The sequence below is a fragment of the Oculina patagonica genome, chromosome 4 (genome assembly GCF_052425735.1).
Source record: "Oculina patagonica isolate OP01 chromosome 4, crgOcupat, whole genome shotgun sequence".
In the NCBI taxonomy this organism is placed as follows: Eukaryota; Metazoa; Cnidaria; class Anthozoa; order Scleractinia; family Oculinidae; genus Oculina; species Oculina patagonica.
Genome location: NC_135761.1, coordinates 24,578,899 through 24,601,086, shown reverse-complemented (window position 1 = coordinate 24,601,086; position 22,188 = coordinate 24,578,899). Strand labels below are relative to the sequence as shown.

Genomic DNA, 22,188 nt, shown 5'->3' with positions numbered 1-22,188 from the left:
TAGAACACACTTGAGTATCTAATGGCTTAACAACAGAAAAAATACGAGGTTAAGTGCTTTTTCCTTGGCCTCTTAGTTACAAAAGAAAATAGAAATCTGAATTGCAAATTACGCTATGACTTTCAAGTGCTGTTGCCCCAGCGATTTAACTAAAGTGTGACAACAACAATGAGACCAAAAGTTTACTCGTACGGATGTCCAACAAAACAGACTAATCAAATTTTATACCGGGAAGCGAATCTGTCGTTGAATAACACTAGTGTACGTAGTACCCTAGAGTTACGTAACCTCTATGTTAACCTACTTCTGTACGGTAAACTGTATTTTTTAAAATACAGTTAGGCATTAAAATGCTCATCATTTCGTTGGTCCGTTTGTCTATTAAACTTGAAATTATTTGCCTTATGTTGACTGCAAAAATACAACTCAAACCCAAGAAAAAATAACTACTAGCAAATGTCGACGTTCGTGTTTATTGATGAAATAGCCGAGGCGTGAAAACTGCCAGGGGGGATCATTTGCGGCGATGCGGGCTTGAATCATTTCCGGGGCCTCTACAGATATTAAAAATATTCTTCTAGCGGCGAACACAAGCAGCCTTGCCGCAAAGAACACACTGGAAATGTTTGTATACGTAAACGTGGCCTTCACTAAAATCAAAACATAATTAAAGGAATTAATGTTAAAAAACTTTGGCGTCTAGCAGAACTTGAAAGACGCGCGTTTTTTTGCACTACAGTTGCAATGAAGTCACTTCACATTTAACACCTGATTAATTCGTTTTAGTAAACGAGCCATTTTTAGTTAGCATTTTCAATTAACGCCCTTACGCTAGCATTAACGGATTTTTCACTTCTGTTCTGATACTAAATTTATGAAGTTTTATTTAAAATCAGTGCGCGTACGAATTTATTTTTAGCAGAATGGAAACCACCACGCACCGCAACCGAATTACGTAACCTAAAGGAGTAATGTCAAGATAAACAAAGGTATTTTCTGCAATATACAAATTCAAATCAAAAGAAAAATAATATTTTAGTAAGGTAGAGGTAATAATTAGTCATTTACCGACGCCAAACTTAAAAGCTATCATACTACTGGAAAGTTCGGCTCGACGCCGGCTTAGGTCACCGCTTAGCCAATGTCAGGTTGCGGTTTAGTACACGTTCCTGCTTGACGGTACGGTAAGGCCGTGGGAACTTGTGCTTTAGTTAAAAACACTTCAATACGTCAATATCTTTCGAAACGGCCCTCGAATCATTTTGCGCTCTTTTTCAAATGCATTTATCTCTCCACTTTGTTTCATGTGGCGCGTAAGGCCTGCGTGATTTAAGTCCCTCCGTGGTACTTCCTTATGTCCTCATATAATGTCCCCCATCGCTGTTTTCTCCTCTAAAATTTTCTGCTCTACTGTGGGCCTTCTCCTAGCGGTGGACGCGTTATTCCGTTCGGAAGGTTTCATGACGCTGTAGGCAATCGTACAAGCCATAGCGATTTCAATCAGGCGAGCGCAAGTTTGAAATCCCCACCACATCCATGGAGCTGGCTTTGCAAAATCGTCATAAAAGCGGTACACGCTCACCAACGAATATAACTGCAACGCACTTAGAGCGAGTCCCAAACAACTTGTGCCTAAAGTGACTTTTGCAACCTTAGATGTGTTGGCTCCGCGTTGCTTTTCGAGCTGTTTTTCAACTTTTTTTGCTCGGTAGATAACTTTGAGCCCACTGTAGATGAAGGTTGCCGACAAGATCAAACCCCAGACGATGAAAAACAACTGGCAAATGATGAGTAAAATGGCCACGCTGGCGCATTCGATTGCTGCAGCGATGTCTGTGACGAGGACCAGAGCGAAGTGAAATAATAAAACAGCAACAAGGAAACGAGCATTGAGCTTTTTCGGCATTAACCGAAGTTTAGCAACTCGAAGAAAAACTACGAAGATCAGACTAAACGCAGACGTCAAGCACGGAGGAGGCAACGTTAAAAAGTGACTGTGCAACCCATCTTGGCATTCCAATTCCATTCTGTTTCGACTCGTATGGATCAATCAATAGATACAACGCCCGTGTAACGCCCACAATCAACAGTAGAGAGTTTATAGCGACCACGAAAGGCTTTCTACCAAATCTTCTCTTCTTGTTCGCTTGCACCAAAGCTATTAAGGAAGCTATTGCTAACACACTGAACGCAAGGCCAAAACCAATCCAGTGTATCTCCCATGCAATTCCCCACAGCTCTCTCGCTTCATCCCAGTCCGGTACTGGCTCGGCTAGAGGGTCTGTGTTTCCTTGCGTTGGAGATTTGGACGTTGTAAGATTGTCCATTTTCCAATTCCTGCTTTAAAGATCTTTGCATCGCAGCTGTTCGACACTTTCTACATGCCTTGCGTGTCCGGCGCCAGTCGCTCTAATTGGCGGACAACACAATCGTTGAGTGTTTTATATGAAGTGTCTGTAGATAAACATGATTGATAGGCAGTGTGACATTAAATATATCGCACGCACGGGCGTTCTGTTCAAGCATGTTTGCAGATATTGTTGCCATGGTTACTACCTATTTGAAAATTATTATTGTTACCAAGTTTACACGATTTTAGTGCGAAATTTATCGCAAACGTAATAAAAAAAATTAGTTGGTGGAAAAAAATTACACTTTAAATCACTTCGTTACTTAAAAATATAGAATACATATAGAATTTCTAAACATTAAAACCAATCAAAAAGAAATAATTAATTCAGTTTAATTATGGATATGGGACCGAGCAAGTAAATTAAGATAGTTCACAAGATATATATAGCATATCATAACAAAGAAAACAACCGCTTTTAAGAATTGTCACGGTCTGCCACTTCATATACAATGCTTTCAGGTCTTTCAGGAAATTGAGGTGAGTACATTAGTTATCATTCACAGGATATTGCAAACTGAACTGATATCGGGATAAATTTTACCCACACCACAGCACGCAAACTTCAAAAACAAAACAAAACAAATCAAACACTAAGTCTTGGTAAAACGATCACATAATTTTCATGCAACAATATGTTTCAGTATAAACCAAAAGATGGTCAAACGATGAAGGGTTCATTGAACACGTTTGATGAAAATGGCCTTTGGATCGACTGGCCGAGCTTCAAGGATCTACATTTGTCACGATATTTTGAGTCATATTTTATGTACAAAATTACTTTCAAGTTGAAGGAAACCTCAATATAATACCGAGTTTCCTAAGGTAGAAAGACACAAAAGAAGTAATAATTAACCGAAAATAAAGGCAACAAGGATTTTAAAGTACGAACGACAAACGTGAAAACAATTGGCCAATTTTTTTACTAGGCATAAGCACATTGTCATAAGAACGAACATACTCATTATTAAAATGGTGTCCACACTAGGAATAAACATAAGCACAAGAAAACAAAATTGATATAAAAGAAAATCATCAACTAGGGCTAAATGTTGTATGACAAAACGCTTCCTTCAAACGAATGCATACACACTGTACAACCAGTTTGGGAAATTTAATTTCACCGACAGCTTCTGGGATAAGAACGGTTGAACAGTAAAGAAAAATATATTTACCACACACGAACCCGCCGTAAGAGTGCAATAAGATTTTATATTTTTTTCTTCCACTCAAAGTAAACTAATACTCAAGTTAAGTTTACTATTAGCGAACGTCGCCGGACCCAATACGGCGACACTCGATATAAAATAGGTTTTCATACATGATCGAAATTTTACTCGACACTACTTTAAACTCTTTTGAAAACAAAATGCTTTTTTATGTTTGTAATGTACGTCCAACTCTCAGTCGTTTGTTTACACACACACAAAAATACAGCAGAATTAATCTTTTACATTTGCGAAATCACAGCGTAACTCTTGATTGAAGAAAGTAATCAAAATAACTTGGCTTTGGCATGTTTGCGTTAACAGCCGAATATCTTAGCAACCGTTTCCTAGAAACCTTAAAACCAACCTTGACTTTGGGTTCGGTCAACTGTCAGTTTAGCCTTCACGGTTGTTTTACTATCGACTACGATTGGCACGGCTGAAAGCGGAGTACGATACAGGTTCACAAGGCAGAAAAGATCTTGTATGCTTAGATGGTTTTGGTTTGGAACAAAAACTACTCCGCGCATTAATTAAGCCATGTGTGGACAACTTGGCAAGACCAAACAATTACGTGGCCTTATCCAGACAAGACAACGGTGAAAATATGACAGAAAACGGAATGATATACAACATTTTTTAAACGAAAAATGATCATCTTGAAAAACTACACTACGCCAATGACTACTACCTACTACCTCTCCAACGAGTGAATAGGCCTTATCACGGTTTTCGACGCCATCTTGACAAGTAGGCAAAGCGGGTAGAAATTACAGTGTTTGTATGGGAATCCAACGGCAAATATCTTTTACAAAAATGAATTCTCAGCAACTGATGAATTGTAAAGTTAAGATACTAGGCAAAAGTTTTTATTCACCAAGTTTAAAGGATGTAGCTGGTCTAGAAAGCGTTCAGTTATGTTTTTAATTTCCGGCCATACATTTGTCTACATGTTTTTTTCCCCGCAAATTGACGAGTTCGGGGGAAAAATTATAGAACATTGTACGGGAAATTAAAAACGAATTCAATTTTTGTAAAAGATATTTGCCGTCCGATTCCCATACATACACTGTAATTTCTACCCGTTTTGCTTACTCGTCAAGATGGCGTCGAAAACCGTGATAAGGCCTATAGCACAAAGCAATTTCGAATAACCACGGTTTTCTTTCTTTCTTTTGTTCCTTCCATAGTTTAATGAATCATTTCATAGATACCTTAGTAGCACTGAAGACCCAAAGTACACTTAAGTTATTCACAGCAACCATTTGGATACAAAGCACAAAGGACCACACAAATACTAAAACACTGCACGCACTTCAAGCACGCAATGCTTCACCGTCAGCCCGAGACTTAAAACTCCTTCAAGGCGAAAAATCCTGTTGGAAACTAAGTTCTATTCTGCTATGTTACAAAACAGTACAAGACGTCTTTCCAAGTTCAGCACAATGTTCATTTAAGACAGTCTTCCTTTTGCTTCCCTTTGGTGAGGGGCCTTCAGTTACGGGGGCAGCTAGAGAGTCAAATTTGAGTTCGCTCCTTTCAACACTGAGTTCTAGATCTGTTATCAACGCGTAGCAGTCGACTGTTTAACTCCTGCGTTTTTTCTTGCGCGGAGATTCGTGTTTGCTGCTCGATTTCTTTCTCTTCTTTGTTTGTTCTGGTTCTTCGTGTCCTTTATCGCGGTCGGCTAAAGAACGAAACAAACGCTGATCAGAATGGTGAACCCTTTCTAATTTGCGATATTACTCTTCATCTCTAACTTTGTAGACATATTTTAAATCGGTTTTACATCTAGATGCTTTAACCTGAATTTTACATTGGCCGTTTTCACACTAGGTTTAAGTCTGCCTTCGATCCTAGTGACCCATCAGGCCGGAACTTATCCCGGTTTCCATAGCATTAAACATCTTCAATGCTCTGAGATGCTAATTCATAACAAGGTTATCCCCGGCATTAAATTCGTTACAGGGGTTAAATCCGCCACGGACAAGTAATCCGTCAGGCTCCCTTGATGACCAGGACAATGCATTACAATAAATCGGTACAATAAACTACAATGCAAAGCAAGATGCCACGTGCAATCGTTAAAGAAAATATATATTAGGTTCACCTCTTGCAGCCTCCTCTTCCAGCTCGGACCAGTCTTTTCCACTTTCTTCTTCGCTTCCCATATCCTCATCCAAATCTACAAGACGAAAAATAATAAAAAAAAAAAAACAGTCACCGACTAAATGAAACACTGAAGTCAAATAGTTCGGATTCTCTCCTTGGCAGCAAAAGCCAAAGTCCACCAAAGGGCTGTTTAGTTGGGACTTGGTGGGTTAACACGTAACGTTTTAACGAACTTGAAACCCGGGGGGGGGGGGGTACTCGACTTTTTGTCGGGGGGCTCCGCCCGGCCCCCCTTCCCTTTTTTCCTTTGGGTCCCCTTTGTTCCTTTTTTGCGGGCCCCCTTCTTCCTCCTGCCGCATCACATTTCCTCGGGTTCTGTCTGTGCGCTGCATCGCCAGTTGCGTCTGCTCGTGCCTTCATTTGCAGTTTCCCTCCCTTTCCCTCTTCCCTCCCTCCGCGGGCCCCGGGCGGGCCCCCGCCGGGTCCCCCCCCGGACGAAAGGAAGGTACAGTGCAATCCCGATTCCTCAAAAAGCCATGTAAAACGAAAATTGGTTCGAGAAATCTTGAGTTCAAGAAATCAGGGAAACAACTGCAGTGTTCGACAGCGTGAAGCAAATCCAAGGAAAATGACTTTTAGTTCGAGTTACCGGGACGTTCGACAAATCGGTATTGCAAGTTTTCTGCTCGCGCAGTTAAAACCTATAGACCAAACGGCATCTTGTCGATGTTAACTGCTTAGATCTTCTTATGCTTTCTTCTCATGCAATTAACCAATAAAACAATTAGATTTAGAAATTCTGTTTTCTGTGGCGAGAGAAAACCACAGTATTCGTTCCCGAACATCACCACAGACAAAGCAATGAAAATGAAACAACGTCAAATTTAGGTTCTACAAAACGCAACCCTTATCATTTTCTCATGTAGTTTTTTGTTCAGATATCAGTTCTTATGTTCTTCATCGTCGAATTTAGGTTCTACAAAAGCGCAAACCCTTATCATTTAAATATGTAATATTGTGTTCCAGATAATCAGCTCTTATGTCTCTTTTTACTCAATAGGACCATTTTCTTTTTTTCTCATCACCTAGACAAATCGCCCTCCCGATGAATAAAATAGTGTCCTTACCTGACCCCTCCTCGCTTGTCTCTGTCTCTGAAGAGTATTCCTCTTGAGAAGATTCCTCTTCTTCCTCTGAGCCTGTTGGTGCGTAATCGCTTTCTGCTTCATCCTCGCTGCCTCCGTCCTCGTCACCCTGAAATGCCAGTGGATAGATTACAAGGGCAATGAAGGCGCAAAGAGATGAGGGAGATTCAGTCAGGGAGGGAGGTTGAAGGAAAGGAGAGAAAGGAGGGGAGAGGGAGGCAGGGAGGAAACGACTTGACAATAGCAAAATACGGGTTAACACAACTATCTTTTCCTCCCTGACGTTAATGCGGTTCTACTTTTGGGATTTGTAGATGGAACTCTTGAGAGTGGTCATTTTCAAAATGAAATCGAAAGCTATTGAACAGTACTTTTTACTTTGCTGTGCAAGGCAGTTCTAACTTTTAAGTCAGTCAGTCTGTGAATGAAACCCTAGTGTGTGACCATTCAAATGAAAGCTATTGAGCAGCACTTTCATGTGGTGCTGTTCAGTATGCTGTGACAAGGTGTTTCCGACTTTTAAGTCTGTGGCTCTATTGTATGACCATTCAAGTGAAAGCAGAGGTACAAATATTGTCAAATGTGTACTTTGCCAATTTTAGGAAGCAAATGGTAAAGAAATCATTGGAAAGTCCCTTGTGGTAATAACTCACGCTGCTGTCTGGATCCAAGAAACTCCATCCACCATTCTCAATGAACGCTTCAGGATCCTCGTTAATCGTCTTCATAATCTTGGCCCAGTTCAAGCTCTGGATGCCTTCAGTGTATTTAATGTCACATGAACTGCAAAGTACGAAGAAAAAAAAAGAACGATTACACAGGCTCAGAACTGGGATTCTTTGAAAAGACACTTGTAGGAACCTTACGAAACCACGATGGCGATGGCAACGAGAACTTCGCCAAATAAAAGGTGTAATGAGCAGTACAATAGCTCTGAACGTGCGTTATCCATATTGGTACGTAAAAGAACCCACACACTCATCGTAAAGAGTAGGGCATGGAGTTCCCGGTGTTGTGGTCTGGTCTTTGCCCCTTGTCTGTGCTTCTGTGAAAGCTCGGAGATATTAGCTGTATAAGCTACTCTTCAAATCCGAGGGTAAACAAAGTGATGATGATGATTACGAGGCTGTGTTCACACTTGGTGCCTTCGCACGGTGCACGAGTACGATTCTCACTGGCCACGAATATGCAAGGCGGTTGAACATACTAGTTCTTTCAAGTACCCACGCCATAATTTGGGCACGGGTGTCTGAACACGACTCTATTTTTTGCCGGTGCTCGGTTACTAGTGCTCGGGCACTAAGTGTGAACACGGCCTTAGTCGTCCTCTGCAAAACAACACTGTGAAATGACCAAATTCTGCGTAGTCTGGAGAACGTGAACTACGACGGAGAATTAACCATGTTTCTCGTTTGAATTTAATACTGCGCTAATAATTTAGCTAGAGATGACTTACGACACCAATGAACGCACTAAAATAAGTTAGGACATTTTTCAGTAGACGTCGTCAGTGTCGCCGTCCTGGTTTAGTATGGTCTCTACTGTATGCCCTGACGTCTTGGTCAGGACAAAGTCATAATAATTCCTTTGATTAGGTCCCTTTGCAGGGCTCGAGACTAACTTTTTTGCTAACTAGCCTAGTGGCTAGTGACACCTTTGATTCCACTAGCCAAAACCAATATTCTACTAGCCAGAACTTTTAAGCATGGTTTTTGGATTTTTTCCCAAGCCAGCTAAGACAAAAGCCAGTGACAAATCGGACAAAATAGGTTTTTCTTCCTAAATCGATGGAAAGTCTGTGTTCCACGAAGGCAAAAACTTGCGTTTTCACATAGCCACTTTGCTGTCTTTTCTGGGTATTTTCCTCGCTTTTTTGCTCCTATCCACTGCAGAATAATCTTGGGTATCCAACAGAACCAAATCTTTTTAAATGTGTACATGGAAGCTTTTTTAACCTCTCACCCTCGTTGTTCATGCAACCTTACCCAATCACTGATTAACAATACAATTTACACATAATGCTTGATTTCCCAGGCCGTCTAATAATTAGCAGAAACAGTTTTCTTTCACTTGTCGTTTCATCACCGAAAAGTCCTAAAAGAAGTTATCAATGATCGTTTGTTCGCTTTTCGGTAATGTCAACAGTTTACTTGTCAGTTCTGCTCTCTCAGAGTCAATTTCAATTGCGATTTCTTTTCACAAAACTGCCTGAAATTTCCACTAGCCATTTTGGCTAGTGAAAGTCCAAAATCTACTAGCCAAAACTGCATTTCTACTAGCCTTTGGCTAGTTGGCTACTGTTAGTCTCGAGCCCTGCTTTGAACATGCTGTTAAAACACATTTCAAGCAACTTACTTTAACCAGTCCTTAACGGAATCAAGTGACGTCATGGGTATGGCATTCACGTGTTCCACTTTGCGTTTGTAGTCTTTGAACACAAACACCATGTCGAAATTCTTGAGATGAAACTACAAAAAACACAAGACTTGTTAAAAAACAAATCCCCTATCAAGTAAGAAACTAAATCAATTGCTTTTTAAAAATTAAGGTATTGAGGCCCAGTAATACGGGCAACATTTTTTTTCATCTTGTCCTTGTCTCGCAACATTGTTGCATTGCAAGTTTTAAACCGAGCCGGTGTTGTTGCACGTATTGAAACCCGTATTGCAAGTTGCGGCAACATGTTGCAACCGAGCAACTTTGTGCAACATGTTGCCGCGTAGGGTGGTAATACGTGCGACAACACTTAACAACTTTCAATGCAACAATAAGCAAAACAAACAAGTCGAACAAAAATGTTGGCCGTATAACTGGGCCTTTAGTCACATATTTTCAATTTAATCATTTGTTTTAACTGAACATTTTTCGTTGTCCTATCGTTGTTACACTGGTTTTACCTGCACACGTTCAAAGTGAACGAGTTCTACTTCATCCAAAGTGATGATAAACGTCGGCTGTGAAAGAAAACAAACCAGTATAAGTCACCACTGCCTTAGACGAAAAACCAAAACTCAGAAACAGATCATTCTACTGTTCACACGTTTCTGATTGTAATACCTGTTCGGTGATGTTAACTAAACAATGCGTTGTTGGTTGTAGTAATACTGTACTCCGTGATGGTACACCCATGAACCTGAGAATAAGAAACATTACTGAAATAAGAACTACTGCACCAAGGTTTGAAACATGTGGCAATGTAATGATAACAGGGGTCGTACAATTTTTCCAGAACTTTTCAAGGACTCAGATTGATTTTTCCAGGATTCCAAAATTCACATTAACCCTTTCACTCCTAAGATCTCAATATTATCTCTCCTTACTATCTGCCATACATTTCTTATAATGTTAGTTCTGAGAATTCAGTTGTTACTTGAGTTTAACAGATTTCCAGAACTTAACAGGACCGGAAGTCTTTATCCAGGGCTTTCCAGTCGAGTGGAGTGGAAGGAAGTCTAAAGCGGCCTTTACACGACAAACTATTGGCACCGTGTTGGCAACTCGAGTGGTGGTGTGAATGACGCGCACGGCAACAGGGCCAACTGTTGGCGCGTGGAACTGTCTCTCTCCCACATTTGCCAACTTGTTTGCCAACTTTGTTCTGTCGTTCCACCCACTTCTTGCCAACACGAGTTTCACTTTAGTTTGTTGTGTGAAGGCAGCTTAAGAACTGACAAAGCCCACGGAGTTCGGCAGGGTGTTGGTAAAGAACACAACGTATTTTTTGGGCAGGGATCTTTAGTGGAAACGTTTTTATTATACTCAGTGACGTTTTATAACGCAAAGTCAGGAAAAGGAAAACTTTGCAAAATCCATTTAAACACAAACATATACAGACAGACCAGATTTATTTTACATTTTTTAAAGCAACAAGCTGTATTTTTTGTTCACCCAAATACAGTTCTCAGGGAAAGGGAGATGTTAGCAAAACGCAACAAAAACGATTGGTTTACAAACACGAAATGAAATCCGCACAAAAGCATCCTACAGAAAAAAAATATGTTAACATGAATTTTCACTGAGGATTGCAATTAAAATAAAGCCTCCAAGATATTTTGGTCTTTGAAAGATTAAGTGAACTCCCTATTGCTTACCCGAGGTCTCTAAAGGGAACATCAAACTCCACTTGGCCGTGTGTTATTCCCTCTACTTTGTCGATGAAATTCTTGAAGACTGCCTTTAACCTCTGCCTTAACTCTCTTTCGGCCTGTAAATATGAAACAGCGCCAACTATTAGTGAAAACGTTGACTTCAAGTGCCCGCAAACATGCTAAAGTGTCTTCTGTTTATATAATGAAAACAAAAATAATAAATTACCTGTTCTGCTTGAAGATCGTCCCTGTCATGCATGTGTTGGTGTTTTCCCAAGTCTGTCGTGATTTCGCCAACCTGTGGAAGAAAAGGACACAGTTTAATGACAAAGAACGATTGAAGTATTTGTCAAACGAATTTCGGTGATAAAATTGTCAGTGTTTGATGCACTGTAGGCATGTAAGAGAGTTTCCTTGGACTCACTTCTGTGTAGAATTGTATGTCTCTGTATTTCTTTTTGCCAATGATTATAGGATGCTGTAGATTTAAAATAACAACAATATTTTTAGTTGAACTGCCTTGCCCACAACCATCTTTATCACAACGGTTAAAATGTACACCGGAAGCTTCTGGTAATAATTCTCTAGTAAAATCAAGATAAGAAAGGAATAACGATGGTCAGTGACTTTAGTAGAAGTCTCTATACGCATCTGTAAGCTACAAACAAACGATAATATAGCAGAAATTGCAACACAAGAAGATGAAACAAACCTTTAAGTGAAAGTGAAGCAGAATGATCATTTCTCCATCACACGGCTAGAGAGGACAACAGAAAAGTAACACACAGTTCAGATGCAGTTATGGTAAACTAGCTAGTAAAGCTGGCGGAAATAAAGGAATTTATGACAAGACTCAACAGCAAATGCGGCATTAGAAGCAATGCAGAAGCGTTTTTCACAAGAACAACGCAACACCCTGTAACATTGATTGTGCACGACTGTGCACGTCATTTCTAAAGGTTGGTTTTCATATGATCGTCTCGATCGTTTCTATCGCATCGATCGTTTGCAAATACTGGGACGATCGAAGGCGATCGAAGCGATAGGGGGTTCTCATATGATCATCCCAATCGCCTGCTATGAGCGAAGACCTACAAAAAACAGTAATTTTAGCCCTAGATACAACACAATGGCATCCTATCTTCTCGGTTATTGCAGTTTTGCGGCAAGGAAGGAAAAGAGAAGCTAGAAGGATAGTACACGGGTGATCCAAGCGATCGTGATCGCCACAATCGCCGCAGACGTTAGCGGTCGTGTGTATTATGTTCTCATATAATCAACCCGATCGCAAGATAACTGTTTGAAGTGACAGAGGCGATAGGAACGATCGGGGCGATTATATAAGAACCAGCCTTAAGCGTCAGAGATCTCTTCCAATTACCCGTTACAAGTAAGTTGTTTCATTGCTCTTCAGTTTTCAGCTCGCTAAATGTTCTACCTGGTCAACATGATTTGACCACGAACAGTAAAGACATCTTTTAAACTTTTTGCCCAACAAGGCCAAACTCATGTTTGGGTCACGTGATATTTCCCGCGCTTTTCAACTGCTGCCGTTTTTCTTCATCCGACTCCAGATTGGCTTATAACTATATTTCCACAGAATTAGTAAACGCAGTGATTATTTTGTGTTTTGTTTCACGACAGTTGGAAACCATTCTAGCGTCGTAGATTCTTAGGTGAATCTTTGCTTTTCACTGAAATTCGTTACAATATAAGGAGAAATAAGTCATTTTACCTGAAAGAATGCATGCTTTACATTCCCGTACAAGATGTCAACATGTTCTCCTCGATACATTCCAAACCTAAAACCTTCAAAAACAAAAGAACAGAAAATCCGCGTTTAATATTTGGTACAAACTTTATAACAAACTGTATCGCGGTATTTTTAGAATCGCCGAAAGATGTTTAATTTATCGAATGCGTAACAGGACAGCCCTGTTTAACACTATACTGTTTTAAGTGTTGTGCAATTTGGGAAATAACTGAGTGAACTACAAAATTCGCATTCCTCGAAAGTTTTTTCTAGTTTAAAGAACATCTGAGAAGCTCTTACTACTTATCGCACTGAGCGTATTCTTTTAGTAGTAAGATAGAATTTAAAATGTCTTGCTTTGCAGAAAGTGAACCTACCATTTGTGTGCGCTTCTAATGTACCCTGATAAGTAAAACAAAATTATAACAATTGAGTTGACCCAGTTAAAATAATACAACATAACAGGTATTATTGATAGTTAACGGAATTTTGGTTGGCGGACATCTTAACATCTTCAGATGTCTATCATTTCCTTGTCCCTCTCTCCTCCCGGCCTCTTGGGGGGGCGCACGGGGGAGGGGCAAACACGATGGCGCGCTTTGGTTTCGTTCTCTCCGGCTCCGCGCGCTTACTTTCCCTCTCCCCGTTCCTCTCCCTTTTCCCGCCCGTACGAAACACGAAGAGACCTCTGCGGAGGGAGGCAATTGTCCTCAAGTTTCTGAATTGCATAACTTTAAAATAGCTAACTGCACATCAACAAATACCAAATTTTCCAGTGGTTTTCAAGCTCTACGATTCATAACAATATACCCTTGCAACGTGTTTTAACTAATTGGAACTAAGTCGTTTTTAGCCTTGATTGTTCCCGCACTTTCCACCCGTTGCAAGCATTGGTTTGAGTTACACAATGTGGGGAAAATGTAATTTCTGACGTTTGAATGAATGAACTTCATTCATTCATTGAAGAAATTACTATTCTGACGGCACGATTGAGAGGTTCGCGGGTTGTTATGGGATGTCTAGGTATATAGAGGTTTTGGCGGGAGATTTAGGTCATTCTACGTCGTCAGTCCTCGTCTTCGCTTGCTTTTCTTTAAAGTGTTATTTGTTCAGCTTTTGTAACAAGTCTATTGAAAAAATTCTTTAGATTATTTAGTGTCCTTTCCTCGGGGTCTCGTGCTGCTGCGTTAGATGAGGAATACGTTTCCACTTATTTTTCAGTTGGCCACTTCTAAAGGGTGCTTTTTAGTGGTTTTTTCGTATCTGGCGTAGCACACACCTTAATATTCTTAGAACGAACTGTTGTTTTTTGCGAGATTCAAGATTGAAATCAGGATGCATTTTCCATCAGATGACTGTATTAGGATACATTTTGCATCAGATGACATACTGACGCATCCTCAATAAACTCTTCACATTGAACGTCTCGTGTTAGTGTAGTCAGAATACGTATAGTTTGTCAGTTTTAAGGCAGCCTAAATGTGCCTAAGGGTCAATTCCCCTTTCAACGGAACAAAAATCTGTCAACTTCAAAGCCAGTTAATATGTTAGAAGCAAGAGCGATGTTGTATCAAGGACTTACCGGCGATTTTCTATTTGTGATGCTTGGTCTGATGTACAAATCTTTCAGTTTAGGATTTCCTTTGTTTGGGTTTAAAATAAGGTTACCTTGTTGTACCACGCCCTAAAAAATGGTTGAAATAGATATATTACATCCACAAATATAACACAATTTTCGTTGACCATAATGCATTGTAATGATAATGATAATGCATTTATATAGCGCATTTTCCATATATATATGTTCAAATGCGCTTTACACATACTGTAATTTAAGATACAATTGTAAAGGCCAGACCACAACACCGGGAGCTTCGTGCCCGACTCTTTGCGAATAGTGTGTGGATTCTTTAACGTCCCCTGTTAGAATACTAAAGATACAGGAGACGGGACCTACGGTTTATCGTCCTTTTTCCGAGAAGACTAGAATGTCTAACCATTTGCAGATGCAATTACAAAGGCAGCACATTCTCCTCAGTTATTTTAAGACCCTGAGTGTTGGTCCGGTCTGGGGTTCGAACCCACGACCTCCCGCACAGCAGTCCGGCGCTCTACCAACTGAGCTAACCAGGCGGCGGTTAGACATATTGCCTACCCTGTGCAAACCACGGTGCATGCAAACCTAACAAGTAACTTCAAGAAATGCATCTAAAATTTACTTATATTGTCAAGAAGTAAAGAGAATCATTTACTGGGGATATATTACAGCTCTGATGCACTGCCAATTTTTCAGAACTATCATAAAGACTGACAAATATCGACAAGTAAAAGCCTGGTTTCCATATGATCGCAGACGATCGCGCTGGATCGCAGACGATCGAAAAATCGCAGAAATTTACTGAACCGTATGATCGCAGACGATCGCAAAAGTGTTGAATGGTGTTGAATGATAGGATCGATTATCAATATTATGGGATAAATTTTGATCGCAATTTTTTCGCAGTTGTGTTTCCATATGATCGCAGACGATCGCAGGGAATAAACTTGGTTCTATTTTCTGCGATCGTGTGCGATCGATCTTAGACGATCACAAACGATCGCAGATGCATGTTTCCATATGATCGCAGATCGCAAAACCTACAATTTGGCGATCGTCTGCAATCATATGGAAGCCAGGCTTAAGGAGATTTGCTATTTTAAGCTGGGAAGCCCTCTACACTACTACAAACCTGTCTCTCTTTCTCCTCAGCTTCTCTTGTTTTGAATTTCTTTTGTACTTCTTTTATCAGACGAAATGCTGTGGTCAGGTTGTAGGCTGGCGGCTGATGTGCTCCGTGCTGTTTTGTGTTTGAACTTCGGTAATTGCTGTAAAAGAGAGCAATTAAAAATAAAAAAATAGTTACTCCTTTCATTTATTTTCAGTGTACAGTCGAACCTCTCCGGACACCTTTATAATACCGACACCTCCCTATTACAGACAGTTCACTTGGTCTAAAAGAGACCAAAATTCATACAAACTCTACCTTTGTAATACGGACACCCTTCCCTGTTAAAGAGGTTCAACCGTAAAATAGACTAAAAGTAATCCTGTGATTTTAATTTCACCTTTCCATAAACTTCACGGAGGCGCTTGCTGATATCGTTTGCTCGTTCATACACGTACGTAAAAACGCTGTACACGTACACTTCTCTTGTTTTTGGTTTGCTGAGTGATACAATCCGTTCAAAAACTCGTGCAGGGTGCTTTGACCAATCAGAGTGCAGAAGTAGTTCTGATTTGTTTCATGCCAAGTTTCCCGCTCTTATCAAACGTCGAATTCTGATTGGCTTATCACACTAGTTGCTGTTATGCACAAGATTAACAGTGAGATTATGCTGGGATTGATTTGAAAACAGTAAATCACTAGTACATGTATGAAAACTGCACTTTGGCAGGTTGTTATCCTTTTTCTAGTTACGAGGCATTACAGAAAGCATCATTTTTCATGTTGAATGAAGCCTTGAGAATACGGTCTCGAGGCCTGCTTTAATCCGACAAGCTATAATATGAAGTTCTCTTTTACTTGCTTAGTTCATTGTCAATTTACTACCAGATGTTGTTAACAGTTTACACAGTAATTTGCTTAAAACATTAACTCTCCAAAACGTTACAGTTTATAATGAAGACTTACACTTCTTTTACAAACGTAGCCTCAGGTTGTGCAAACAGGCTTCCTTCAGAACGGCCTACAGCACTGAAACAAACACACATTGTGTACAGTTGAAATCAAAAAAATAATTTCCCTATACCCTTCTCCTCCTTTCAAAATGCCTTCACAAAAAATGTTAAATGGTTTGTGTAAACTGAATGAATCATTTTAACACTTTTCTTTAGAGAAAAACAACAAAAAATGCATGTACATGAAAGCTCTCATCTATTGCCAAGAAAACTTTTTCATGCTTAATCCAAAAAAAAAAGAAACGTTTTTATTTCATTACCTTCCTGGGCAAAACAGATTAATTCGGAGGTAGGTATATCCCCCTTCATCACTGGAACTGATGTTCTAAAAGCACAAAGTTAAAGCAAATATCACCTTTATGTACTGAAAACTCCACAAAGTGAGCAAATCACTTGGTTCTGGTAACTAGAATTCTGACCTAGATGAATAGTCTTTATTATCTTCATGAGAGGCTGGTTAAAGCGACATTGCCATTTTGATTGTGATTAATTTAGGATTCATTTAGTCATAGCACGATGAGAACGGACAAAGACGATTTGAGGGGCAAGTCTCAGCTGCCCCCCCAGACGGGTTTGATTAAATGTGACAAGTAAATGGAGATTGTCACATGTACTTTTGAATATCAACAAATGTAAAGAGAATTTCGACTGGGAATTATTTTCGTGATGATCCACCAAATTCAGGAACTTACATTAAAGCTGATTTCCAGTCGCGTACTGCGCAGACTCGGGGTTTGTTTTCGTCAACTTTTGTTTTGAATTCGTTGAAACGTTACACTTCAGTGACAGCATACATGAAGTTCTTTAGTCCGCCATTACGATTCGTTTCGTTCAAGAATTCCCGATGAGCTGAAACATCGGTTTGAAATAGCGTCAAGGTTCTTCTACTCGTTATTACGGACGTTTGTTCCTGCAAGGCATATCTGGCGTTAATAAAGAAGAAAATTTTTAGGTACAGTTTGTCACAGAATTTTTAGATTTATTGCTTCCTAAACAATTCCTTCGTGTGAGGCTCACATAAACATTGAAGCAAGAGTTTGCGCAGTAGCGGATCTGGAATTCATCTTTAAGCCAAATATATGGTGGCGAGTAAAGAGGAATTCTTAACACCCACAGTACCTTGATGGTGGATATGTGAAATGGTGTAGCCACTCCAAACAGCGGCAAAACAACTGCCTCGTATTTCTTGTCTGAATGAAAAGAAAAGAGTGTGAAATGAAAAATGAAGAAGAAAACGCTACTTACAGATTAGCTAAGTTAAATAAGTGCTTAAAAATTTATATGCTGATATGTTCTTGCACGACAAACACAAGATTCTATTCACAATTTTTCCAAATCTTTTTTTTTAAGTCAATGTTAATGACTGTGTGAAAACACATGCACAGAGCAGGAAATTTCGCTAGCCAATACATGTTTCTCTTCACAACTACAAACTTGCTGAAACTAAATATTTTTCCAGGTATATGATTTTCAGGCCTACAAAACAGGGTCGTAACCAGGTATATGGGATCAGGGATCACAGCCTTGGGATCAGGGATCACAGCCTTGGGATCGGGATCACAGCCTCGGGATCGGGATCATGGACCCGGGATCCCGGGTCACAAGTCTGGGATCCGGATCGGCCAATCAGATTGGATCAGAATGGAATCGGGATCAAATGTTGCCACATTTTAGGGATCAGGAATCAAAATTTAGAGCTAAAATTTGGGATCGCGATGAAAAAATATACTGGTTACGACCCTGAACAAAAGTCACTTAATAAAGATTCCCAGATTTGATAAAAGGAGGGTCATCATTGCATTGCGCATAAATTTCCTGGTTAAAATCCTAACAAGCCAGTTTTGCAACCTTCTTGTGAGATTTAACCTTGAAAAAAAAAAGAGAGTGAATTAAGAGACTTGCATGTTGATGACTTACCAACAAATACTTTGAGCTCTCTGACATCATTTTCCCTGGGAACTAGGGAAGGATGTTTGTAGGCTACATTGGATGGCTTCACTCTAAATAATATATAAATTATATAAAACTGTTAAATGCTGTCTCTTAGTAATTCACTATGACGGAAGAGTTCAGCCGCGCTGAACCTGATAAATTGTATATCGATGGACACTTAAACCCACTTTAATTATTGACGTTTACTTTTTTGTTTGGATTGTTTGATGCCTATATTTAGGCACAGCTTGAACTTATATTGAACGCGAATTTGTAACTAGATAAGCTTGCCTCAGTCGTAAATGGCCTTGCTTTCTCCTTATTATGATTTAATAGACGAAGTTATGGGGAACAAATAACCGTTGTAATCATCATTTCCCCTCTCCGCTTAGTTTTCGTATTTAGTTTGTGTTTATTTTTATGTTGTTTTTTGTTTCAATCAATTTCCTCGAGTCGTTCTACGGTGGCACAACAGTGTTTCTGGTCACCTTTTATGTTCTGTCGTTTTCGTTATTCGTTAGTGTCTTGTAGGGTGTTAATTGCAAATGCAATAAGGGAGAGTGTTAATTTTTTTTTTTTTTTTTTTTTTTTTTTTTTCCGCAAACAAACGCCTGCTTTACGCAATATTTTTCTTCACAACTTTTGTATGGAAATGAATTCAGGTAACGCTTTTTGTTATTCCATTGACAGCTGCATTGGTGGCCTTTTACAAATTCTAAAAGTTGTGGTAAAATCATGACAGCAAGCAACTTTGCATTTAAACTATTATCCTTAAATGCTCGTGGGATTCGTTCTTTTGAAAAACGGAAAGCAGTATTTGGATGGGTAATGAGACAACAAGTCGACATTTGCTTTATTCAGGAAACCTATAGTACTAAGGAAGTTGAAAATGTTTGGAAAAAGCAGTGGAAGGGTGAGATGTATTTCTCGCATGGTTCTGTACATAGCAGAGGCGTGCTTGTTTTAATTAAAAATAATTTGGAATTCCAAATCAAGTCCATGCGGCAGGACAAAGAGGGTCGTTTTATTTTTCTCGAGGCGCTGGTGCAAGATCAAAAGTTTTTATTAGTAAACATCTATGCTCCAAACAAAACGAGTGAGCAAACTCACTTTTTCGACAAAATCAAGGAGGAATTGGATAACATTGATATAGATGACGACTGTAGAATAATCATTGGGGGAGATTTTAATGTTATTTTAGACCCCAACCTTGATGGTTGTGGGGGCAAACCAAAATTAAAGGAATCAGCTAAGCAGATTGAGAATATTTGCTTACTGTACGATCTAGTAGACATTTGGCGACTTAGGAACCCAGGAATAAGACGTTTTACTTGGACACAGAAAACTCCTGTGATCCAAAGGAGGCTTGATTTTTGGTTAACCGATAATGCCTTGCAGGAGGAGATCGATCAGGTGAGCATTATTCCTTCCATAAAGTCTGATCACTCAGCCATTCTGTTGTCAGTTAATGGAATAGAAGAAAAATCACACGGTCCTTCCTTCTGGAAGTTCAATGCAAGTTTATTAGATGACAATGACTATGTAGCTCTAATAAACGATAGATACCAGGTTTGGGTTGACGAATTTAGGGATATACAAGATCCCAGATTGCTTTGGGATCTCATTAAATTCAAAATTAGACAGGAGACAATTTCATACAGTAAACGCAAAGCGAGGGAAAGGAAGGCGAAATTGACATCTCTAGAGGAAAAATTGACAATCCTTCAAGAGCTTTGTGACCAGGATCCATCTACGGATAATCTGAATAGGCTAGAGATTTTGAAAACCGAGTATGACCTTCAATATGAATACATTGCACAAGGCGCTATAATCCGTTCAAGGGCAAGATGGTACGAGCAAGGAGAGAAAAGCAACAAGTATTTTTTGAACTTGGAGAGCTCTAGGGGTAAAAAGAGCACAATCCGAAAGATTCTTAAGGAGGATCAATCTCTGACAACGAATCCCAAAGAAATAATGGCCGAACTTAGAAGTTTCTACTCAAATCTTTACCAAGTGAACTCTACTGGAGAAAGTGAAGCCTCATTAGACGCATTTCTTAACAGCGTATCCTTACCCACACTGTCTGAAATACAGAAAGAGAAGTGTGAGGTAGAATTGACTATCGGTGAATGTTTCAACATCTTGAATGGTTTTCAAAAGAACAAAACACCTGGTAACGACGGCCTTACAACGGAATTTTACTTAGCCTTTTGGCCTATTCTTGGAAAACATTTGGTAGCTTGTCTCAATTATGCACATAATCACGGAGAGTTATCTAACTCTCAGAAACAAGCGGTGATCACTTTATTAGAAAAGAAAGGAAAAGATAAAAGGCTGATCAAAAATTGGAGACCGATTTCCTTAATTAATGTGGACACCAAAATAGCCTCCAAAGCGCTAGCTAAACGATTAGAGAATATACTTCCTGACTTGATTCATTACAACCAAAACGCTTATGTGAAAGGAAGATCAATATTTGACGCCGTCAGGACCATTGATGATGTATTAGAATATACAAAATGTAGTGATCAGTCGGGTATCCTTGTAACAATTGATTTTGAGAAAGCGTTCGATTCTTTGGACCATAGATTCTTATTGAAGGTCCTTCGCACATTCAATTTCGGACCATCTTTTATTCAGTGGATTCGCACCTTTTACTCAAACGTGTCTAGTTGCGTAATAAATAATGGATTTGCGACAAGTTACTTTAATGTTGACCGTGGTGTGAGACAAGGGGATCCGTTATCCCCTCTCTTGTTCATTCTTAGTTTAGAAGTTCTAGCTTGCAGTATTCGACAAAATGACAAGATTCAAGGGATCAAAATTGAGGATGAAGTTGTGAAAATCTCTCTTTTCGCGGATGACATGACATGTTTTTTGAGGAATAAGTCTTCGTATGAGAACCTGATTGTTAATTTAGATCTGTTTTCGAGATTCTCAGGTTTAAAATTAAATGAGGAAAAAACAGAATTTTTTTGCTTAGGGGTCCAAAATTTGTCTAAATCACCTTCCTATGAATTTAAACGCTCAATTAAGATTTTAGGCGTACACTTTGATTATGATCAACTTTCTAGGAAAAAGGATAATTTCGAGGCAATTATAAAGTCTATTAAAAAAACATTAGGCATGTGGAAATGGAGGGGACTCACACTTATAGGAAAGATACAAATCGTTAAATCTTTTGCTATTCCGAAATTTATGTCGAAAGCGTCGCTTATTCATGTGTCTAAAGATCTCATACAGGCAGTCAATAAAGAACTTTACAGCTTTATTTGGAAAGGAAAGGATAAGGTTAAACGGTTAGCTTTGATTAATTGCATTGAAAATGGAGGGCTTAAGATGCTGGATATAGAATCTATGGTTCTAGCGCAAAGAATAATGTGCGTGAAGAAGTATATTGAGGACTATGTTAGTCCCTGGAAGATCTTCTTAAACCACTATTTGAAAAAACTAGGCGGAAAGTTCATTTTGCAGTGTCATTTTGATTGCCCAAAATTGCCCATATTTTTACCTGAGTTTTACAAAGATTGTCTTGCTGCGTGGTCAACTCTTTCAAGTAAAGAAGTGGTTTCGTACGGGGATGTTATGAACCAATACTTGTGGAATAATAAAAACATTCTATGTGAAGGTAAATCTTTATATCATGCCTTTTTCCGCATAAACTGTGGGATAAGCAAAATCGGAGATTTAGTCTCTAAAGACAATACGTTTCTGGAAAGTGATAAAGTTCTCAGGTCAAAACTATCACCTAGTCAATTTTTCCTTTTAATGGGAGTAGTCAGTGCCATTCCAAAGGAATGGCGCTCCATTATCAAGGGTGAG

The 22,188-nt window shown here is 39.4% G+C and overlaps 1 protein-coding gene and 1 pseudogene across 2 annotated transcripts in view; both read right to left on the bottom strand.

Moving 5' to 3' along the window:
- LOC144649918 (proline-rich transmembrane protein 4-like) lies at positions 1 to 2,535 on the bottom strand (annotated as a pseudogene).
- A 1,115-nt stretch (positions 2,536 to 3,650) lies between these two features.
- The window catches only part of LOC144649948 (FACT complex subunit SPT16-like), a 32,933-nt gene continuing 14,395 nt past the window's right edge, over positions 3,651 to 22,188 (bottom strand). For both annotated transcript variants that reach the window (XM_078509536.1, XM_078509537.1), the window contains 19 exons: positions 18,352 to 18,434; positions 17,554 to 17,624; positions 16,695 to 16,759; positions 16,388 to 16,450; positions 15,446 to 15,581; positions 14,299 to 14,400; positions 13,094 to 13,118; positions 12,699 to 12,772; positions 11,676 to 11,720; positions 11,388 to 11,441; positions 11,190 to 11,261; positions 10,967 to 11,079; positions 9,933 to 10,008; positions 9,773 to 9,829; positions 9,231 to 9,343; positions 7,529 to 7,658; positions 6,858 to 6,984; positions 5,729 to 5,803; positions 3,651 to 5,305 (listed from right to left, as the gene is read on the bottom strand). In XM_078509536.1, the coding sequence (XP_078365662.1) occupies positions 5,205 to 5,305; positions 5,729 to 5,803; positions 6,858 to 6,984; positions 7,529 to 7,658; positions 9,231 to 9,343; positions 9,773 to 9,829; positions 9,933 to 10,008; positions 10,967 to 11,079; positions 11,190 to 11,261; positions 11,388 to 11,441; positions 11,676 to 11,720; positions 12,699 to 12,772; positions 13,094 to 13,118; positions 14,299 to 14,400; positions 15,446 to 15,581; positions 16,388 to 16,450; positions 16,695 to 16,759; positions 17,554 to 17,624; positions 18,352 to 18,434 (1,582 nt within the window). In that variant the 3' untranslated portion in view covers positions 3,651 to 5,204. The remainder of the gene's footprint in view (positions 5,306 to 5,728; positions 5,804 to 6,857; positions 6,985 to 7,528; positions 7,659 to 9,230; positions 9,344 to 9,772; positions 9,830 to 9,932; positions 10,009 to 10,966; positions 11,080 to 11,189; positions 11,262 to 11,387; positions 11,442 to 11,675; positions 11,721 to 12,698; positions 12,773 to 13,093; positions 13,119 to 14,298; positions 14,401 to 15,445; positions 15,582 to 16,387; positions 16,451 to 16,694; positions 16,760 to 17,553; positions 17,625 to 18,351; positions 18,435 to 22,188) is intronic.